Source organism: Myotis nattereri (genome assembly GCF_964212035.1).
Source record: "Myotis nattereri genome assembly, chromosome: 3".
Classification (NCBI taxonomy): Eukaryota; Metazoa; Chordata; class Mammalia; order Chiroptera; family Vespertilionidae; genus Myotis; species Myotis nattereri.
Window position 1 is genome coordinate 112,450,400 of NC_138077.1, and position 20,837 is coordinate 112,471,236.

Sequence of the window (20,837 nt, forward strand, 5' to 3'; positions counted from 1 at the left end):
AAATCTTTTTCCAGGGATCACCTTGCTAACATAATCATCTATTTTTCAAAGAGAAAAGGCAGTTCAAATTTTTAAAAAGTGTCAAATCAAATGTATATATCACAAATACAGACAAACTTTAATGGTGACTAGTTTTAAAACGACCTCTTCAATGGACGTTCAACCATTTCACTGTTAAAGAGAGCAATATTCAATATATAATCCATACTTTGAATTTGACTCGTTACATACTATATCCTATCACAACTTAAAATTTACCAAGACACACACTAAAGTTTTGTTTGAGGCAAAATATTTATTTTGTGTTACAATTATTTGGCTTAACCAATCAAAGGAAACTAGTTTCTCTTAGCTAAGCTGGGCAATGGAACTTGAGAAAAGAAAGCAACATAAATGAATATGATTCCTAATTTATGCAACCCATAGAAAACCCCCAGCCATTAGTGACATTCCAAATAGCACAGAAAGGACATAAATTATATCACAATTATTTGTGATTACTTTTAAATCATGTTTTTTCGCCTTGTATTTCAAATACTACAGCAAAACTGGTGTGGAAAATGAGCAACTAACTTTTCCTAGGGTTATCAGGAGGGATCATACTCCCAGTTGTAACCACTATCCAAGGACACAGCTCGACTGCTGGATGGGAATGTGTAGAAACTCAGTAACTGCTCCAAAGGTAAACACAACCTTGTTTTTTCTTTTCTTTTAAGTTTTGTTTTCTTTTTGCTGTCACATTACAAAGAACTCAACCTACTCCCCTAAAAGGTACATTTGTTTTAAAAAGGTCAAGAGAGAGCCAATAACTCCATTAGAGAGGTGAGAATCTCTTTTTCCCTTTTACTTGCCCTGGCCTAACATTTCACCTCTTTCCTGCAGCAAAATACCAGAAGAACAGGGAAGGTCACAGGAGCAGGATGAAAACATCCTGGCCATAATAACCCTCCCAGCCCCCAAATCCTAGGAAGCCTTAATATTTTCCTCTCCTTAATCCCACCCAGAGCAAGACTCATGATTAACCCCACCCCTGAACACAGTCCCCATTTCAGTCCCTATCTTTCCCAGCTTGTCCTCAAATCAGCTTTTCCAAGGATCTGCTAAGTAAATGAGCTAAGGAATAAAACAAAGACAGACTTTGGAGCCGAAGGTAGGTCAGCCTTGCAGGGTACTAAAGGGGAGAGCAGATGCGGTAAAGAAAACACTTGAAAAGAACTAAGAAAGGTCCAAGGACTCGTGAACGGACTGTGCCGTGGAAGTCCAGACCGGCGGATAAAATCAGAAAGGCACGGAGAACGGAAGGAAACTAGGAAAGACATTTTGGGAGCACAGCAGATGCGCTCCCTCTGGTGTTGAAGGATCCGCAGTCAAATCCGAGAAGCGCCGCGTCTAAATGACAAGGGCGGACTCTGCACCCGCCCCGGACGCCCTCTGCAGTACCGCACAGCGCCCAAGGTTCCCCAGTGTTGTCCCCTTCCCACGCCCGCAGCCTGGCCCAAGCGGGTAGGGTGCAAACTGGGTAACGAGGGCCAAGGGGCCACCTCTCCTGACTCCCGCTTCCCGCACTACCCCTCCCGCACGCCGTCCGGCCCGGACTCCGCGCCTACCTGTAGCACCAGAGGCTCGGGGTTGAAGGCCAGGGTCAGCAGCAACTGCATGCGCTCCGAGTCCTTGAGATTGCGGAGCAGGAAGCTGCCCGAGTCCTTGGTCTCGGCGTAGCGGCGCACTAGGCGGTCGAGCAGGCGCTGTGAGGGGCAGTGCACCAGGTCGGACCAACCCTCCACAGCCTCGGGCGTGAGCAGCCTCACGTCGCCATTCAGGCGCGCGAACTCAGTGCGCGGCATGGCCTGCAGCAGGTCGCAGCGAGGCCGGCCGGTGGCCCGCTTGCAGATGCTCTGGTCGAGCTGCGCCAGCTCGCGCTGCGAGCCCAGGCGCTTGAGCACCACGCGGCGCCGGCCACTCTCGCGGGGCTCGCCATACTGCGCGAAGTAGACGTTCTTCACGTTGAGGAAGTCCAGCAGGCGCAAGCGGCCCCACGCCTCGAACACTACTTGCCCGTTGAGGAAGCGTCGGCACCAGCTCGTGCCGAAGCACGCCGGGCACTTATTGAGCTGTAGGAAGCGCCGGTCGGTCAGTTCATTGCGCTGCCAGGAGGCGAGCAGCGACGGCGAGTGCAGCACCATCAGTACCAACAAGCTGCCCAGAGCCGCCAGCTTCAGCGAGCGGGACAGGCGGCCTAGCTTCGGGGGCACCAGGCGCCACATCCCGCCCGCCGCCCGTCCGCACCGGAGGGCGAGGGCACCCCCCTGGGCACCCCCGCCGCGCCAAAACCCCGAACGGGAGGAGGAGCGAGGGCGCGGCCTGGGATGGGAGCAGAGTAGGTGTGTGAGCTAGAGCGGGAGGGGGGAAGAGCCGGTTCTAGCAGGCTGCGACTTCCAGTCCCTAGTCTCCACAACTCTCGAGCTCCTAACGCCGAGCTCCCGCACCGACTCTCAGGGGGTCTCTTTTCAGCCAGCCAAGTTATGGAGGGGCGGGAGAGGAGGCGAGGGCGCGGGGCCCGAATGCCACGCGCCCGCACGCACGCGCATGCGCACAGCACTCTCAGGGTCGAGAGCTGCAGCAGCGGTCGGGTCTTGGGGAGATCGAAGGAGGGACTCACGGAAGGGGAAGAAAAGCTGGAGTGTCTCACTCCACAAGCAGCAACAGTGTAGGAAGATGGGATGAAGGAGGCGCCTGCCGCACGCCCAGGTTCCTGGCTGGCTCTCCGGAGACGCCGGGAACCGGGGGCGGAGCACGCGGGGTGCACGAGCGCGTCGCGCGCCACCCGGAAAGCGTAAGCGCGGCTCTTGGGTGGCAGCGGGGCGTCTCCGTGGGGCGGAGTCCGAGCCCGAGCCCTGGAGGAGGGATGAACTCGAGAGCTTGGTGGTGAGAAGACTTTTAGTAATAGTTCATCTTTCATGACTGTGGAAGATTACTGGAGCCTGACATTTCCCACCATGGAAATGGTCCTCTGAGGGCGGGGGGGGGGGGGGGCGGGGGGGAAGGGACAAGAAGAACTGAATTGCGAAAAGCTAATGCACCTCCCTGTCGCTGAGAGCGCGCGTGGGGCGGGGCGGAGTGAGCGGGTCATCGTGCCCCTCCCCCGCCCTCATATGGTTGGGGGTGCCTCTGGCTAGGGGTACTAGCCTCTGGAGAAAACAGGAAAGGCATGGGCTGTGGGGCCTTGGGGATTTCGTCTTTGGCGTGTTATTTTGGTAAAGGCATCTTAAGTTTTCCTGAGTGGACACGCAAAATTGAAAGCCTTAAGACACCGTGTTAAAGGGACAGTAGGAGGAACAGGGAACTCTCCTGGCCTGGTGTCCACGTGAGTCCTACCCGGCTGTGGAGAAGCCGGGATGAGCTATTGGCAGGTTTGCTTTGCTCCTGGTCTGCTTTCCCAGACTGGCCCTGAAGCCATTTCCTACTGGGCGCAGAGACCGCCCTGGAGCCGCCCCTCGGGTCCCTGAGGAGCAGGAGGGAGGGCACCCCACGTGGTTCCCGCAGGCGGGGACTTGCTGTGGCGGTAACCATGGGGACAGGGGACTGGGGGGCCTCCTGGTGCTCTGCGCGGGCGGGTTGCCTCTAGTTGACGCCAGCACTGCAAAAATAACTCGGGAATGAACTACAGCGCCTTGTTTTGGTATAAATTTTAGAGGACCAGGACTCTACCAGTAGCTGTGAATGATAATGATTTTCAATTTTAGCGTTAGAATGAGGAGTTGTTAGTCTGAAGGATAGGTGGTTTCTGATATGGTATTAAATACCTGGGTCTTAATTGAGTTAATTTTAGAGATTGAACAATAATTTTTAGGAGACCCTAGTAATTGGCATGTATAGACCAGCTCTACAGGGGCCTAATGAGAAACACTGTCAAATTCACTTTTCTCTACAGCTGTTTGTAAATGAGCCATTGTCATGAGAAGTCCTGTTGAAGTTAATATTTTGTCCTTCATGATATAAGAACTCAAACTTTGAAAGAAAGCTTTGGACAATTTAATATATTCAACATAGAAGTGATTTTTAAATGCTATTGCATTAAATACAGACAAATTGGAAGATTTAGTTGTCAAAATGACTTAAATAAATTTCGCTGTCACAACTAAGGACATCCACCTTTGGCAGTAATTTGGTTTCTTGCCTTCAAGCATCCCAAAACTCCATACAATGTAAAGTTCTGAGCAGAATCTCAAATGAGAATTTTTAGAACAATAGAGTTTATTTAATATGATTGGTCTGGAAATGTCAGGGCTGATGCTGTTGAAAGGTTGGCAAGTTTATTACTAAACAGTAGACTTCTTTTTTTTAAAGATCTCACATTTATTACTGAATCAACCTTCTATTTCAGGAGGAAAAAATCAACAGAGCAAAGTCACAAGTTCATTAATCTTCCAATTAAAATGCCCCAACTGTCCAGACAGTAGCATCTTTTCAATCATTTAAGGGTGTAGGCAACCTGGATACAGCATAAATATGTGAGTCATCTCTCATGTGTGATTTCTCATAGGCCCAGCTTGGTTCTTCTCCAATGTCTCCTCTTCGAGTTGTACCTGATTTTATTACCAGTTTTCATCCGAATCCATTGGGGAATGGGCCGATTCTGCTTTTGTTTCTTAGCCAGGAACCTCTTGATCCTGAAAGTCTTGTGGGAAGACATGGTGAGGCAGAGGCAAACGCACGCACCTCGATGGCGGAGAAAGAGCGACTTCTTATCTTTAGCATCTTTTGTACCTGTCCTATAGATGTGTCCAATTAATATGAGATAATTTATGTAGAAATGCTTTAAAACAATAAAAGCACTACATACATTTTTATATTTATACTTAGAATGATTGGTCTATTAGCATACTTGCCAATAAACTGATTAAGCTGCGATAATTGGGACATAGTGAGGGGCTATTTAGATTGTTAGTAGCAGGATTAAGGGTGGCACTGTTTCTGTGTATGGAAAAAAGTCTTTGGAGTTCTTAAACTATTCTCAACTTCCAAATCCTTGCAATTGTATAGGCATCATTTGAAAAATGGAAGTAAAAAAGGTTATTAGCCTATACATACTGAGTTTTGAAAAACATTTGCTTTTTTTATCTAAATATTTTACATTTATATAAAAGCCCTGATATTCTTTTCAGTTAGATTTTCTAAACTTATCAAGAAAGAGAATCTTCAGGAGCTTAATGCATTCCCAAGTGGGGTGGGGGGTAGGCATAGAGCTATATGAGATAAACTCAGATTTGTTGCGTCCATTTATGGCTAGTGTTCAGGATCTGAAGAAGGGGCTGCACACAAATGAAAACAGTAGACAAATATGGATTTAGAAGGCATGGAGGCCCAGGTGGAAACCTCTCTCTAGTGGAGAAGCTCACTGAAACCCTGGACCTGTCAGCTTTTATTCACTTGAATACACATTTGCCCTTTAGGAATGCATATAGGCATATCAAAGGTAAAGTTTGGTTAATGGTAAAAGGATTATCAGGTTAGGGAATTGCCTTCAGCCACTGAGCCCACTGCAGGGCAATATTATGCTGATTTTCAGCCCTGCTGAATATCAAAGTCCATTGGCCTTCCAATGGGTCTTTTTGCATAATATGCTAATTACTGTTGGTTTTAGCCTCTGGCAAGATTATTCTAAAGTACTTTATTAGGGTTTGGAAAAAGGTCAGTAAGTTAATGTTAATGTACACTACCCACCTATCCTATAAACTACAAAATACTTTTGGCTATTGGCTAGTAGATTATAAGCTAACATCCAAATTTGTTTCCCAAAAAGTTTAAATTAAAGGCGAATAATGTAGTTTCCAGTACATCATAAAATGTCATTTTACAATATCTATCACTGCCGGAGTCCATTCATTGTCTTCACTAGCTGAGTTTAGACAGAGACCCCCCCCAAAAGCTAGTAGCCCTTGAAAGTCCTAGTAAAGGTCAGGGCTTGAAAGTCCTAGCAAAGGTCAGGGCTGTGCACCACCCAGTTAATCTAGGAACCACCCAGTTAATTTAGGTAATAGTAGTTGAAGCATCCCCACCTTAGTTCCCTTAATTCCTTAGATACTTATGTAGATCCTTGTTGATTACTGTTAATCAGATACTCCCGGAAATCTATTGATGAGCTAATCAGATACTCTGCCTACTCTCGGAAATCTATTGATGAGTTAATCAGATACTTTGTATATTCCTGGAAATTGTCTGCTGATCTGTGTGTCATTGAAACCTCCTTACCCTAAGGGCTACTCCAGATCAATAAAAGATTGGAGCGGCCTGAGCATCGGGAGAAGTCCTTCGGGACTTGCCGCCTGCTCCCCCAATATTGCAAAATTATCTCGTGTCTTTTTCTCTCATTTGTTGTGCGGCTCCTCTTTCAGATACCGAACCCTACTCCACGCAGAACGTGGAGGGAGTCTCACTCGACATATCACTCTTAAATGTTGAATGGAATTAAATATTATAGTATTTTGATACCTGTCATCTATTTTTTAAAAAGTGACCTAGCTGTTTGATAGTCAAAGTTTCACATTGTATTGCTATTCTATCCCCTGTAGCAGTAGTTCCCAGTTAGGGACTGTTGCCTCCTGGTTGACATTTGGCAATATCTGTAGTAATTTTGGTCTTAACAAGGGTGTGGGGTATGGGCTACTGGCATCTAGTGGTAAGAGTCCAGGGATATTGCAAAACAACAATAATTAACCAGCCTAAAATGTCAAATTGCTGCACTATTGAGAAACCCTGACTTACAGAATTCTGCTCTTATGTAGTATGGTTTTAAGCATGAAAGCCATATTGGTTATCATTCTTTCCCACAGCAGTGTGTATATTTAAATTTATTGCATATCTTGTGATCATAATATTCTAAAAGTTAAGCCAATTCAGCTGATCAAAATATAAATATCACAATTTTCATTTATTATAAGATGTAGTATTTTATTGAAATGTATTTCTTAATGAGATTGGGCTTTTTATCACTTTTCTTTAGTTGGCATGGATGGATATTTTTTATTGCTAGAATTTGACAGAATTTAACTTTGCTGGAGGCAAAGACCAGCAAGTAGTTAACATATAAATGCGAGAAGTCCATCAGAAAGCTGATGGACTTTGATATTCAGCAAGGGCTGAGAATCATCATTGTATTACCTTGCTGCTGGCTGAATGGCTGAAGGCAATCCCCTAACCCTGATAATCCTTTATTGTTTACCAAACCTTACCATTTATGTCTGTTTGCTTTACTAAAGGGCAAATGTGTATTCTAGTAAATAAAAAGCTATGGGTCCAGACATTCAGGGAGCCACTCCACTAGAGAGTAGGTCTCCACCTGGTTCCCCCATGCCTTCTAAATATATATTTCTTGTCTAGTATATCCATTTGTGCATGGCCCCTTCTCCAGATCCTGAATCATCACTGCAAAAGGTTGCAGCAAACTTCAATTCTTTTTCTCTCTTTTTTTTTAGATATGTAAAAGCCAAAATATTTTGTTCACTTAAGTTGGAAATAAAAATAATGTTAATATAGCAATATGGTTCAATTTTTTTTATTCCTTCTGAGTTATATGCTAAAAACATTTACTGACAGTGATCTATCAGAATATTCCTAATGACATTAAGTTCTCCAGTTTAGTTTGGTTTAGAAGCACAGCGTTAAAATCCCAACTTGAAAAATAATTTCTTAACTGGTCATTAATTTTCTCAGTATAGACTGTTTAGTACATTTGCAGTTATGTCTAGAATATGCACCATATTAATATTCAGGATAGGTAAGAGGTAGTCTTTTTCTAAAGTCCAGAAGGGCAAATTATCAGTGTTTGTAAGTATTCAAAACAGTGTTTGATTTAAGTGGTTGTTTATTAGTAATTGTTCGATGGGTGAATGGATGAACAGTTGAAAGAATGGACACTTTAGAATCTATACTAATAAAAGGGTAATATGCTAATTAGACTGGGACACCTTCTGGGAGACCTTCTGGATGTCCTTCTGGACAAAGCCGTGGTGGTGGGGCCAAGGCAGGCAGAGGCAGTTAGGGGCGATCAGGCCGGCGGGGGGCCAGTTAGGGGCGAGCAGGTTGGCACGGGGGGCAGTTGGGGGCAAGCAGGCCAGTGGGGGGGCAGTTGGGGGCGAGCAGGCCAGCAGGGGAAAGCAGTTAGGGGTGATCAGACTGGGGAGGGGGGCATTTGGGGTTGATCAGGCAGGCAGCAGAGTGGTTAGGGGCAACCAGGCAGGCAGGCAGGTGAGCAGTTAGGAGCCAGTGGTCCTGGATTGCGAGAAGGATGTTCAACTGCCAGTTTAGGCCCGATCCCACACACACAGGGATCGGGCCTAAACCAGCAGTCAGACATCCCCTGAGGGGTCCCAGATTGGAGAGGGTGCAGGCCAGGCTAAGGGGCATCCCCCCCCATGCATGAATTTCATGCACCAGGCCACTAGGTCTATATAATAAAAGGCTAATATGCAAATCGACCAAAGAGCAGAATGACCAGTCGCTATGACGCACACTGACCACCAGGGGCCAGATGCTCAACAAAGGAGATGGCCCCTGGTGATCAGTGAGCTCCCACAGCGGGAGTGCTGCTCAGCCAGAAGCCGGGCTCAGGGCTGGTGAGCACAGTGGTGGTGGCAGGAGCCTCTCCTGCCTCCGCGGCAGCATTAAGGATGTCCAACTGCTGTCCTAGGCCCAACATCCCCCTAGGGCTCTCAGACTTTGTGAGGGTGCAGACTGGGCTGAGGGCCCCCCTCCCCCCCAGTGGACAAATTTCATGCACCGGGCCTCTAGTATTATAATAATCCAAGCTCGAAATGACAGGTGATAGCAGGGAAGCTGGTGAGAAATGGTGCATTCTGGCTATATTCTGAAGACATACCTAACTGAATTTACTCAAAATTCAGATGTAAAGAAGGGGAAGCATCATCTGTCATTGCATGGTTTTTGTCCTAAACTACTAGAAGAGATACTGTTTACTGAGATGGGGGTCAGATTAATGCAAATTAAATGTAACTACAACTTTATAATCCATGATTTATATTAACTCAGGTTAACATTGCAATGTTACATAGAGTTTTTCACCTTGGCTATGTTAATCAAAGGAGGCACATTTTTCTCTTAGTAAATTTTTAAAACTTTTGGGATTTTTTCCAATTTGTTTCTGCAGGCAAAATAATATATGCAAAGACAAAAAATTAACACCATTTCAATGAGGATATACAAAGTTAATCCAAAATCTGTGCACCTGTGTATAGTAACATTATTAGCTACTTTATGGGTTGGCATATATACTGATAGTGCCTCTTATTCAGTTCTACCCAAGTATAAAATTTTGAGGGTGTGGGTTCAGAGTCCATGGCAGAAACAGATATGTATATATCAACTTTATTACATGTTTGTGATAAATATTGAGATATAAGCAAATATTAAAGGAAAATAAACAAGGAAGAAATTCCTGTTTCTTCCAACGTTATCTTTGTATTGAAAGCACTTGTCTCAGGAGAATAAATTGTGTGCACTAGGACAAATTTTGCTTCTTTCTCTCTTGACAGCCTATTTTCTTCTTAAGCTTCACATTCCTATGTCTCCTACTTCTACAAATCTACTGTTTTGTGCACATGGTGTTCCTGCCACCTCTGCTGGATAGTGGCAGCTGCAGCACACTGCTGCTCTATTCTCAGAGAACTGCAGCTGCCCCTTTTGGAGAAAAAGCATTCCTCTGGGTAACTAAAGTCAGACTTCTTTCTCAGTAAGGTATCTTTACCAGGATCCTTTCATGGACAACACACATATATGTAAAAGAGTGGCCACTGTCTTTAGCCTAATGGCTGTGCCAGTTATAAAGGTTAGCCACAACTGAGGAAGGTCATGATGTTTTGTACTTAGTATATAATATGTGTATATAACACAAAATATATTCTATAACACATAATATATATTTAGTGTATAAAATTATGTGGCTGAGCTATATTGATTTGTTTTTTCTTACAAAAGGGCTTATAAACCTATAGGTAAATAAATAATAATTACCACTTGTGGGAACTAAAGATTCCAACATGGGGGGGGGGGGTGCATGTGCAGGAGAGGGTTCCCTACACCCACAGGGAATTCTTTGACACCAGCTGTATATCCTACAATTTAACTCAATTCTGACACTACCCAAAGATAGCATCAGGTTCCACAGGTTAAGGGTTCAGTCCCACAACACAGCCTTTCATTTCAGAGACCATTCACAGCCCTGGTTCCTGTACTTCTGGCCAACCAACTATAGATCAGGTTCACATGACCCCCTCCTCAAGCAGGTTAAGGGGTGGGTCCTATAAGTCTGCACCCCCACCACCTTCAGAAGCCAATCAAAAGCACAGGTTATCATCTATTTGTCTCACAGACCCCTACTTATGTTTGGTTAATTTTCTAGAGCAGCTCATAGAACTCAGAGAAACATTTCACTTATTAGATTACTTTAATCACTGATTGTAAAGGATATGACTCAGGAACAGCCAGATAGAAGAGATGCTTAGGGCAAGGTATGAGAAAAGGACTTAGAGCTTTCCTGTTGCTCCTGAGCATGCTGCTCTCCCCCACACTCCACCAACCCAGAAGCCTCTGACCCCCATCTATTTGGGTTTTATGAAGGCTTCATTTCATATGCATGATCGATTAAATTATTGGCCATTGGTGATTGATTCCACCTCCATCCCATCACCATTCTCTTCCCCTCTCCCTTCATGAAGGAGTAGGACTGAAAGTTTAGACCCTCTATTCAAGTTTGGTTCCCCTGGAAACCAGCCCCCATCCTTAAGTGCTTTCCAAAAGTTGCCTTGTTAACATAAACCCAGTTGTGGTGAAAGGGGCATGTTATATGACTGGACACCTACTTCACCTTTATGACCCTGAAGCCATTTCAGGAACTGAGGACAAGAGACCAAAATATTATAGCAAAAGATGTTCCCATTGCTTTTATTGGTCATAAAATTGCAAGGGTTCTGGGAGCTGAGAGCCAGGAACCTGTGGATGAAGACCAAATTTTCTTATCACAGGAACTAACTATAGAAATGTCTTATCATCCAATGTAATCTAATTAGGGTGTCTGACCAGAACTATGGGTTCATGATAGGGATTCCCTGTGTTTGAGATACAACCAATTCACTTGTCTGTCTGAACTGACAGATTATTTACTATTTTCTCTCATTGTGCTGCCCTATACTTTCGTTAGAAAGTAATTGTTTAGCAGGGCTTTTTTCCTTTTTTTCAGGAAATATAATGCTCTAGTTATTTTTTGAGAAGTCAGGAAATTAAAATTTAAAATCACATCAAATGAAATAGAAATATTACTCATTCCTTTATTATAATAAAGCTTCCTTGAACATTTGCTTGCTACTTAGAAAATAGAACTTAATTATAGTGTCAACCTAAGAAACATAAAACGTGTAGAAAAATTTTATGAGTTTATTTGAGCCAAATTGACTATTGCCAGGAAGCAAAATCTCAACAGATTGAAAAAATGCTCTAGAGAATGGAAGTTTTGTACCTTGTTATATGTATTAGAATCAAAGGAGAAGATGTAAGGGAGTTAAATAAAATCCATTGGTGGTAGATTAGGAAGGTAGGAGAAAGCATAGTTGAGAAATCTCTGGGATTGTGTAAAAGGTAAAACAGAGACATATACTTCTTTTACATTGGTGGGTATAGGATAGTTAACAGTCAAGATTTATAGCACATAGAGATGGTATGCAGGACAACAAGATAATGAGGGGTTCTGTGGTCTCCTGTTCTGGTGGGAGATTATGCTCTGAGGTGTCTGGAAAAAGGGATCACTCTGACATTCGAAGGTGTGTTATCATAGATGCAAACAGACAATAATAGACAGTCTCTGTTAGGTAAAGATTGACCTTTGGCAGGGCAGATACCAGCCTAGGACATGACTACTCATTATGACTCACTTTTAGTTAGGAAGTATTAATTTCAGACCAACCTGTGTAGTTATTGTAGGTCTCTCACTTTGTAAGGCCTGCCATGGAGGTCTCCCCAGAGCTTGTCAGGTATAGTATGTGGTCCCTTTTTCATACACAATTGATAAGTAAAATATATTGTGTGCTGATCTAATCACAAGACAATAAAACCAGTAGAACTTGTTGACAAACTAAAGCTAGCAAATCAGGGGATTAAACTGGAATGTTATAATTATCTATATATATAAAACCTAATATGCAAATAGACCAAACTGCGGAACATCCGAACAACTGGTCACTATGACATGCGCTGACCACCAGGGGGTGCACATGGAACATGGTGTTGGCAGCAGATGGCAGAGCACAGAACATGGCAGGCATTGGCAGTGGCGGGATGTGGAGCAAGTGAGCAGGGACACCAGACGAAGGTGGGGCGCCTGTTGCTGTCATTGCGGCAAGCCTCTAGTAGTTACTGAAAATTCTTTGCTCCCACATGCCGAAGTCCCGCTGGGTGCTTGCACCTGCTGTTGGCGCCCACACCTGCTGCTGGCGCTGGCCCTACTCACATCTGCTGCTGGCGCCTGTCACCAGCCCCAATCGCTCAGCGCCATCAACGGATGCAAGCGGCGCTGCCAGCCCCAATTGCCCCTCAGGGCTTCTCCATCTCCCCCTGCTCCTGAGGAGTGATCAGGGCCGACAGCCACCTCTCGTACCCGCTGCCAGCGAAAGCCCTGCTCACACCTGCTGTCAGTGGCAGAGCTGCTGCTTTCACCTGCTGCTGGTGCCTGACACCGGTCCCGATTGCTCAGCACCATCAGCAGGTGCAAGTGGTGGCTGCGGACCCCGACCCCTATGATTGGGGCAGCAGCCTCTGCTCACAGCTGCTGACGGCACTGGCCTGCTCACACCCGTTAGCTGGTATGAGCCGGGCCAGTGCCATCAGCGTGTGGCAATGGTGGCGGCGGGAGTGGGGCTGCCAGCAGACAGGGGACAAAGGGCCACAGCAGGAGGGGCCAGGTGGGGGCGCGAAGGATGGGCCCACACCTGCCCCTGTGCCCACTGAAGCCTCACCCACAGTTCCTTTCAAGGTAGATACATTCATGCACTGGGCCCCTAGTTATTATATAAATGTTGTATCATCTAGATACAGTAGCCTCTAATTGCAGTTATCAGTTTGCTGACTTAGTAGTAAATATGGTCATTGAAGTTCTAGAATTACTTTTGAAAAGTTTTAAGCTTTTTATAAGGGCATATAATTTTTTTTGGATTAGGTTTTGATTTAAATTTTTTAAGACATTACTACTTAATATTGAACTATAGATAGTGAAAGACAATTATAAGCTTCAATATCAAGAGAGAGAAAAAATTAGTTTTAAAATCTCAAATACCAAAGAGTAAGTAGTAAAAACCTTTCCTATAAAAATCATTGAACTATAACACGTATGTTTATTTATATTTTGAATGTATGTTTCTACTAAAATGACTACCAATGAATTACAGTTTTTACATTGTTTTTTTTTTTTTTCTAGATACTGTAGTTGCTGTTTATTGATGGCCTGTTCTATTTTTGCTATAGCCTTTTCTCCTTCTACAGTTAATTGTCGGGGAGACTTAGGGTTAGAATCTCCCTTTAAAATGTCAAATAGAGGTTTTAAGTCAAGAGTGGTTATTTTTAGATATGGCCTCACCCAGTTGATATCACCTAATAGTTTCTGATAATCATTCAATGTGTTTAAATGATCTTTTCTTAATTGTAAAGGCTGATGGGTGATAGTAGAGGTATCTGCCTAAGTAGGAAAAAGAAGGTTCAGTCTGAATCTTTTCTGGGGCTATTTTTAGACCATGTTCTTCTAAAGCAAGAAAGGTCTGAGTAAGAATTTCCTATAAAGTAGCCTGATCTTTATGAGCTAGTAAAATATCATCTATGTAATGAATAAGATATAGATCTGAAAATTTCTTTCTAATAACTTGCAATGCCTGATCTACAAACTTTTGACATAATGTAGGACTATTTTTCATCCCTTGTGGGAGAACCTTCCATTGATATCTCTGATAAGGCTGTTTAAAGTTTTCTGATGGTATGCTGAATGCGAATCTTTGACAATCAGCCGGGTGAAGAGGTATAGTAAAAAAACAATCCTGTAAGTCAATAACAACAACACAATACTCCTGTGGAATTGCCACAGGGGAGGGCAATCCAGGTTGTAAGGAGCCCATATCTTCCATGGTGGCATTTATGGCTCTTAGATCTTGCAAAAGTCTCCACTTGCCTGATTTCTTTCTTATTACAAATATGGGTGTGTTCCAGGGACTATCTGATGGCTCTATATGTCCCTCTGCTAATTGCTGATCAATTAATTGTCGGGCTGCTGATATTTTCTCAGATGTTAAGGGCCATTGCTCGACCCATACTGGTTGTGACGATTTCCAGACTATGGGATCAGCAGTCCTAAGGGCAATGGCCCCAATTACAGATCCTGTCGAGGAGTGTGAGGTATTACTTTCTTTTCCTAATCCCTTTCCTGGATTAAATCTCGTGTCTAGCATCTGTGATGTTACTCTATCACTGGGGCTATATAATAGAACTCCCATTTGAGACAAGATATCTCTTCCCCATAATGTAAAAGGGATAGTTGTAATTACATAGGGACAGAATGTTCCTGAATGTTGATCTTCATCAGCCCAAGTTAAAATCTGAGAACTCTTTTTTACATTAGATGCCTTGCCTAGTCCTACTAGGGAAGTGGAGGTGGTGTGCGTGGGCCATGAAGAGGGCCAATCCTTCTCTGCTATGTAGGAAACATCTGCTCCTGTATCCAATAGACCTTCAATTGGTTTTCCCTGAATTTGTAAAATTTTTGTAGGTCTAGTAGCATGGATTTCTTGTATCCAAAATGCTGCATCACTAGATCCAAAGCCTCCGGCCCCTCTAGCTTCCTGGGTAACAGCTGTCCCTATTTTATGTATTGGTAACAGGAGTAATTGGGCAATTCTCTGGTTGGGCTGAATCTGTATAGTTGTGGTGGGTGGGGAAAGTAAAATCTGTATTTCTCCTGTGTAGTCTGCATCAACAACTCCTGGGATGACTAAGATCCCCTGTACCGAGGTGGAGCTCCGTCCTAATATTAAACCTACAGTTCCCTCAGGCAGCGGCCCAGACACTCCTGTAGGAATGGCTGCTACTGGCGAGTCTGGGGTTAGTACTGCATGGGTGGTTGAGTGGAGGTCCAATCCTGCACTGCCTGGGGTTGCCCTGAAGAGGTCACTGACTGATCGAAATTTGCAGAGGGGTTGAAGGTTGATGCCCCTATTATTGCAGGAGTCTGGGGCTGGCCCCTTCTCAAGTTTCCCAATTGAAGTGATGGGATATAACCTCCTTGGGAGCTATTTGTAGAGTTTAAAGGCCGACCATTTTTATGGTATCTTGATCTACATTCCTTTGCCCAATGGAATCCTTTCTGACATCGGGGATAAACGGTTTTTGGAGGATTAATATTATTCCCTAATGTATTTCCAGGCTGTCGAGGAGCTTGCCATCTGGCCTGAGTATTATTATTTTTATTTGGGTATTCTCTGCTAAAGTGCCCAGATAAGCCACAAGAGTAGCAGTTCATATTTCTTTTATTACCTGTAGTATTGCTGGCTTGTCCTATACCCTGTACATATTGAGGGTATGTCTCCCCTTTGAGAGCTGCAGCTATAGCTACACCCTGTATAAATGCTGGACTTACATTAGCACACTGTTTTATAAAATCATTTATAGTTCCTGTTCTGGGAATCGGCCTTAATAAAGCCTGACAGGTATTATTAGCATTTTCAAAAGCCAGTTGTTTGATTAGGATATCGGCTGCCTCTTTGTTATTGATTACTCTCTTGACTGCCTGTATGAGGTGAGAAAGGAAATCCTGATATGGTTCCTCGACCTTCTGTTTAACCTCTGTAAGGGTGGTTGTTTTTCCTGCTGTATAAGGTAGGGATTTCCAGGCATTTACTGCACAACTGGTTACTTTGGTAAGTGCCTCTGTGGGCATATTCATTTGCTCCTGAGCCGTGTTAAAATCACCTTCTCCTAATATCATGTCTAGGGTTATTCCTTTTCTGGTTTTTTTGCTAGTGGCTACAGCTTTCTTAGCAAGATCATCATATTCAGTTTTCCATAATAAGTAATCGCCTCCTGAGAGACAGGCTTTACAAACCTGTGACCAATCATAAGGAGTCATCCATTTACTGGCTAGGGTTTCTACCAAGGTTTGTGTGTAAGGAGCTAGAGGTCCATATTCAGAGCAGGCCAATTTTAATTCTTTAAGTACTTTGTAAGGTATAGGCTCCCAGGTGGGGTTTCCGTCCCCACCAGACTCATTCTCATATGCAACTGGGAAGCAGAGTGAGAATTCAAGATCTCCATTAGCTTCAGCTTCTCTTATCGCCCTTTGAAATTTAGACATGGAGCTCATAGGAGCCACAGGCTTCCTTTCTAATTTGGGGAGCCTGTTTTGAATGGGAGGGCCTCTCTCCTCTCTACTGACTGGAAAGGACCAATGGTCATGTTTATGATATTTATTCTCCTCCTGATCAGTAGGCATAGCTAAATTGCTTTTAGATTGAGCTGAAGACAATAATAATGTATCCTCTCTGGGTGGAGCCAAGGGACTATTTAGAGTTTGAGAAAGTTCAACCGTTTTTGCCTCTGGTGCCAAGGTTTCACAAATTGAATTCCAGAGAGAAAAGGTATCTGCCGGGACCTTCTCAAATCCATGGTAGCTGTAATAGTTCTTTAATTGCTCTCCTACTTTAGTCCAAGTTTCTAAATTAACAGTTCCATCCTCAGGAAGCCATTGACATACGTCTTCTATAAAACTTTCTGTCTGACTGGGAGTAACCTTAACTCCTCTAAGGGTCCCTGTTCGGGCACCAGATGCCGGGGTCCAACCCCAGCAGGTCCAGGGGTTCCCAAAGGCGTAGACGGAGACGGCGAAGAAGGAAGGACACGGAGACAGTGTTCAGTTGATCAGCAGCCTAGCCAGGATGTCCAGCCAGGATCTCCAGTCAAGTTCTGGTCTGGATCTCCAGAGAGGTTCTGCCCTACATTGTTTTCTTTCTTAATACTGGAAATAATTCCAAAGGAAATATCAGGGAAAATACTAACAAATTATTTGAAAAATTACTTTCTAGTTTCACAGATCTGTTTAAAAGTTATATTTAAGAGAAATATTTTTCTAATAAAACATTATTAGCCTATCTTTTTATACTTTGTTTTCTACTTATTGCTGGTTTATAGAAATAAAATTATTTTTGTATATTGCCTTCACCTCAGCAACAATTCTACTTTTTGTTTTGTTTTGTTAATCCTCACCCAAGGATATTTTTTCCATTGCTTTTTAGAGAGAGTAAAAGAGAGGAAGGGAGGGGGAGAAAGAGAGAGACACAGAGAGGAAAACATTGATGTGAGAGAGACACACCAATTGATTGGCAATGCTACATTTTTTATTCTAACAGTTTGAAAATTACATAAATCAAATGAGTATCATTGTTAAAAGTTTAAATACCAAAAACAATGTAAATACTTAAGAGCCACAAATAACCAAGTTAGTCTTCAAAAGTAAGAAAGCTGGAGAATTTAAACTAATGGTCAAAACAGATACACAGGTGATCAGATGATTTATTTTTACAGAATTTACCAGGCAACTGAAAAATACGCAGGAGTACCGGAGGCACAGGAAAACCCCATTTATTTTCAGATGTTTCACATGTACTAGCACAGGACTCAGAGGAGACTGTTTCTCTCCAAATTCTGAGCAAGCCAATATGGAGGAAGCTTTCCCTTTATACCCTTTGATTTCTTTGTTCCCCAAATATGGGATGGGACTTCCAGACCTTTTGTGGGCTTTGCAAAAAGCCCCATGTGTTGAGATGAGGGCTGTGAGACCGCACCTAAAGGCCTGGCCTAGCGCCAGTGCTGATAACTCCGTCTGGGGGTTGTGTATTGTTCATGGTTTATGGCCTCTCTAAAATGGGAGTAGTACTTAGGTAAACAAGTCTTGCAAGACCAGATAATTAAAGAAGGGGCAGACTATAGGCCAGTGATGGCGAACCTTTTGAGCTCGGTGTGTCAGCATTTTGAAAAACCCTAACTTAACTCTGGTGCTGTGTCGCACATAGGAATTTTTTGATATTTGCAGTCATAGTAAAACAAAGACTTATATTTTTGATATTTATATTATATATGTAACAAAGAAAAATCAACCAAAAAAATGAGTTCGCATGTCACCTCTGACACGCGTGTCATAGGTTCGCCATCACTGCTATAGGTTAACAAGAATGTGCATTAGGTTACTGGCACAGATTCAGATTGCTAGCCTCCCCCCCCCCCCCCCCAAATGACTCATTTTCCCCATTATTATGACAAAAGGAATTAGGCAGTGAATTCCAAACATGATTGTTTCAATAACTGGTGCAAGGTCAAGTGAATATATGGAATAAATATGTATATATCTTGACCTGTACTTTACACACAATGGACCAAAATCATTTCTAAAGGTATTGAAAACCAAAATATGGGTGATAAACTAATAAAGCTTTAAAAATGAAAGGTAGGAAAACATCTGTATGACCTTTGCTAGGCTATGATTCAGGAAATCCCCAAGACCATCCTCAGGTTTAGAACAAAATATAGCAAAGCTGTTATAGTTACAGTTTACTACAGTGAAAGAATACAGATTAACATAGCAACAGGAAAAGGGGCATCAGGTGAAATATAGGAAAACACTAGTACAGGTAACTTATAGTATCCTCTCCCAGTGGAGTTATACGAACAGTGCTTTCTTCACCCAGAAAAGACATGTGGTAATGCACACAGAGTATTGTCAACCAGGGAGAGAGTCACACAGAACGGACTCCCATGTGGGCAGGGGTAAAGAGTCCCACCGACTTCCTGTTTCCATGGTTTATAAAGGCTACAGTTCCTGTGTCCTGATATCCCCCCTGGTCAATATTCCCTTTTGAATTGGTTACTATAATGACTCCTGAGGCCCTCTTCCCTCATTGTCCTCCTATTCCAGTGGTTCTGAACCTTCCTAATGCTGCGACCCTTTAATACAGTTCCTCATGTTGTGGTGACCCCAACCATAAAATTATTTTCGTTGCTACTTCATAACTGTAATTTTGCTGCTGTTATGAATCGTAATGTAAACACCTGATATGCAGGATATATTTAGGCGACCCCTGTGAAAGGGTCGTTTGACCCCCAAAGAGGTCACGACCCATAGGTTGAGAACCGCTGTCTGGGCTTTCTTTCTTCTTTATTTTGTAAATATGGACCTTTTTTGGCTACTTCAAGTTCCCTTGTCTTATGGAAATATACCTGTTGCTGCTCCCTTGTCTTATGGAAATGTAACTGCTCCTAGCTTCCTTGTGTTATGGAAATGTACCTTCTCCCAATCTGTAGCTCTATGTTTTTCTATGGACCCGAATTCTAAAAATTCCCTAACCTGCCTGTATTCCCCTAAAATTCCTGTTTCACTTAGGCAAAGACATAGTGGCTGGACTCCACAGGACTTCTGTGTGCTAATAAGAGTTCTGCTTCTTACCTACGTACTCGTTATGCAGGTTTTTTCTTTCATTGGTTAAGTTTACACTTATGATATAATATTAGAAGCATCAGGCTCTATTAGGACCAGTAAGAGGAGAAGTGAATTTGTGTGCAGCTTTGGGTCCCCTGTAAACTTTAATGGGACCTATATGGGCTGGGAGTCTGTAGTCATGGGTTCTAGATGCAGTGAGGAAGCCAGATTACAAGATAAAAGCATTTCTATACAAACATGTCTGGTTAAATTGCATGAAAAGATATCTTGAAGAAAGGACCTGAATTACTAATCCTTTAGTAATTTGTTGTATTCTCATTCTAAAAAATACTCACTTTGTGCCCAATTTTGTATTTATTTTTATTCTTTTTTCTTAAATATGAACAACCCCTCACCCCACTGCAATTCACCAGTGTATAATTGTATGAACTTCAACTCCCACTTAGATCTCCCTCTGTGGTGTCAGAATGTTACAGAATTTACCAGGCAACCGAAAAATATACAGGAGTACTCAGAGATACAGGAAAAACCCATTTATTTCCAGATGTACTAGTACCATGACTCAGGGGAGCCTGTTTCCAAACCTGAGCAAACCAATATGGAGGAAGCTTTCTCTTTATACCCTTTGCTTTCTTTGTTCCCCAAATATGGATCAGACTTCCGGACCTTTTGCAGGCTTTGCAAAAAGCTCCATGTGTTGGGGTGAGGGACGTGAGACCACACCTGAAGGCCTGGCCTGGCACCAGCGCTGATAACCCCCTCCAGGGGTTGTGTATTGTTCATGGTTTATGGCCTCTGTAAAATGTGAGTATTTAGGTAAATAGTTCTTGTAAGACCAGATAATTAAGGAAGGCACAGTGAGTTAATTATCGGCTAGCAAGCATGTGCATTAGGGATACTGATTAACTAGGTACAGAGTCAGATTGCTAGCCCCCTCCCAAAAGTGTATTTTTATGTTCCCCATCAAGAACAGCTTATTCCAACCCTAGCAATGGTTTGATTTTTATAACTGGCATCAAATCTTTCAGTTCCTTTTGTTGTTGTTGTTATTAATAGGCTTTATTTCTATTCAAGAGAAATGCCTTTAATACTCAGATTAAATAATCATAGTTTCTCAGTCATTGTTTCAAGTAAAAATAATGTGCTATAAAAAAAAGCAGTGATTCCAGCTTGCAACTCAATAGACATACACAGATGCTTTTTCTGAAAACTCAGTATTTTAGTATCCAGAAGTAATTTACATGTAGTTCCCATTCATCACATAAAATCTTAAAAGGGCATGTACTCAATAAGATTAATGGTTTTT

At 43.1% G+C, this 20,837-nt stretch overlaps 3 protein-coding genes across 3 annotated transcripts in view; 1 reads left to right on the forward strand and 2 right to left on the reverse strand.

Moving 5' to 3' along the window:
• The window catches only part of DIPK2A (divergent protein kinase domain 2A), a 60,002-nt gene extending 57,359 nt beyond the window's left edge, over positions 1 to 2,643 (reverse strand). The window contains exon 1 of the mRNA XM_081086140.1: positions 1,608 to 2,643. Within this exon, the coding sequence (XP_080942266.1) occupies positions 1,608 to 2,264 (657 nt within the window). The 5' untranslated portion in view covers positions 2,265 to 2,643. The remainder of the gene's footprint in view (positions 1 to 1,607) is intronic.
• Positions 2,367 to 20,837, forward strand: part of LOC308515454 (uncharacterized protein) — a gene marked incomplete at its 5' end in the record, with an annotated part of 44,288 nt that continues 25,817 nt past the window's right edge. Inside the window, 2 exons of the mRNA XM_081086034.1 lie at positions 2,367 to 2,377; positions 2,512 to 2,833. Coding sequence (XP_080942160.1) covers positions 2,367 to 2,377; positions 2,512 to 2,833 — 333 coding nt within the window. The remainder of the gene's footprint in view (positions 2,378 to 2,511; positions 2,834 to 20,837) is intronic.
• LOC308515640 (large ribosomal subunit protein eL39) lies at positions 4,436 to 4,780 on the reverse strand. Its single transcript, XM_081086141.1, has one exon. It carries the CDS (start codon positions 4,691 to 4,693, stop codon positions 4,538 to 4,540), a length of 156 nt encoding a protein of 51 aa, XP_080942267.1. The 5' UTR covers positions 4,694 to 4,780; the 3' UTR covers positions 4,436 to 4,537.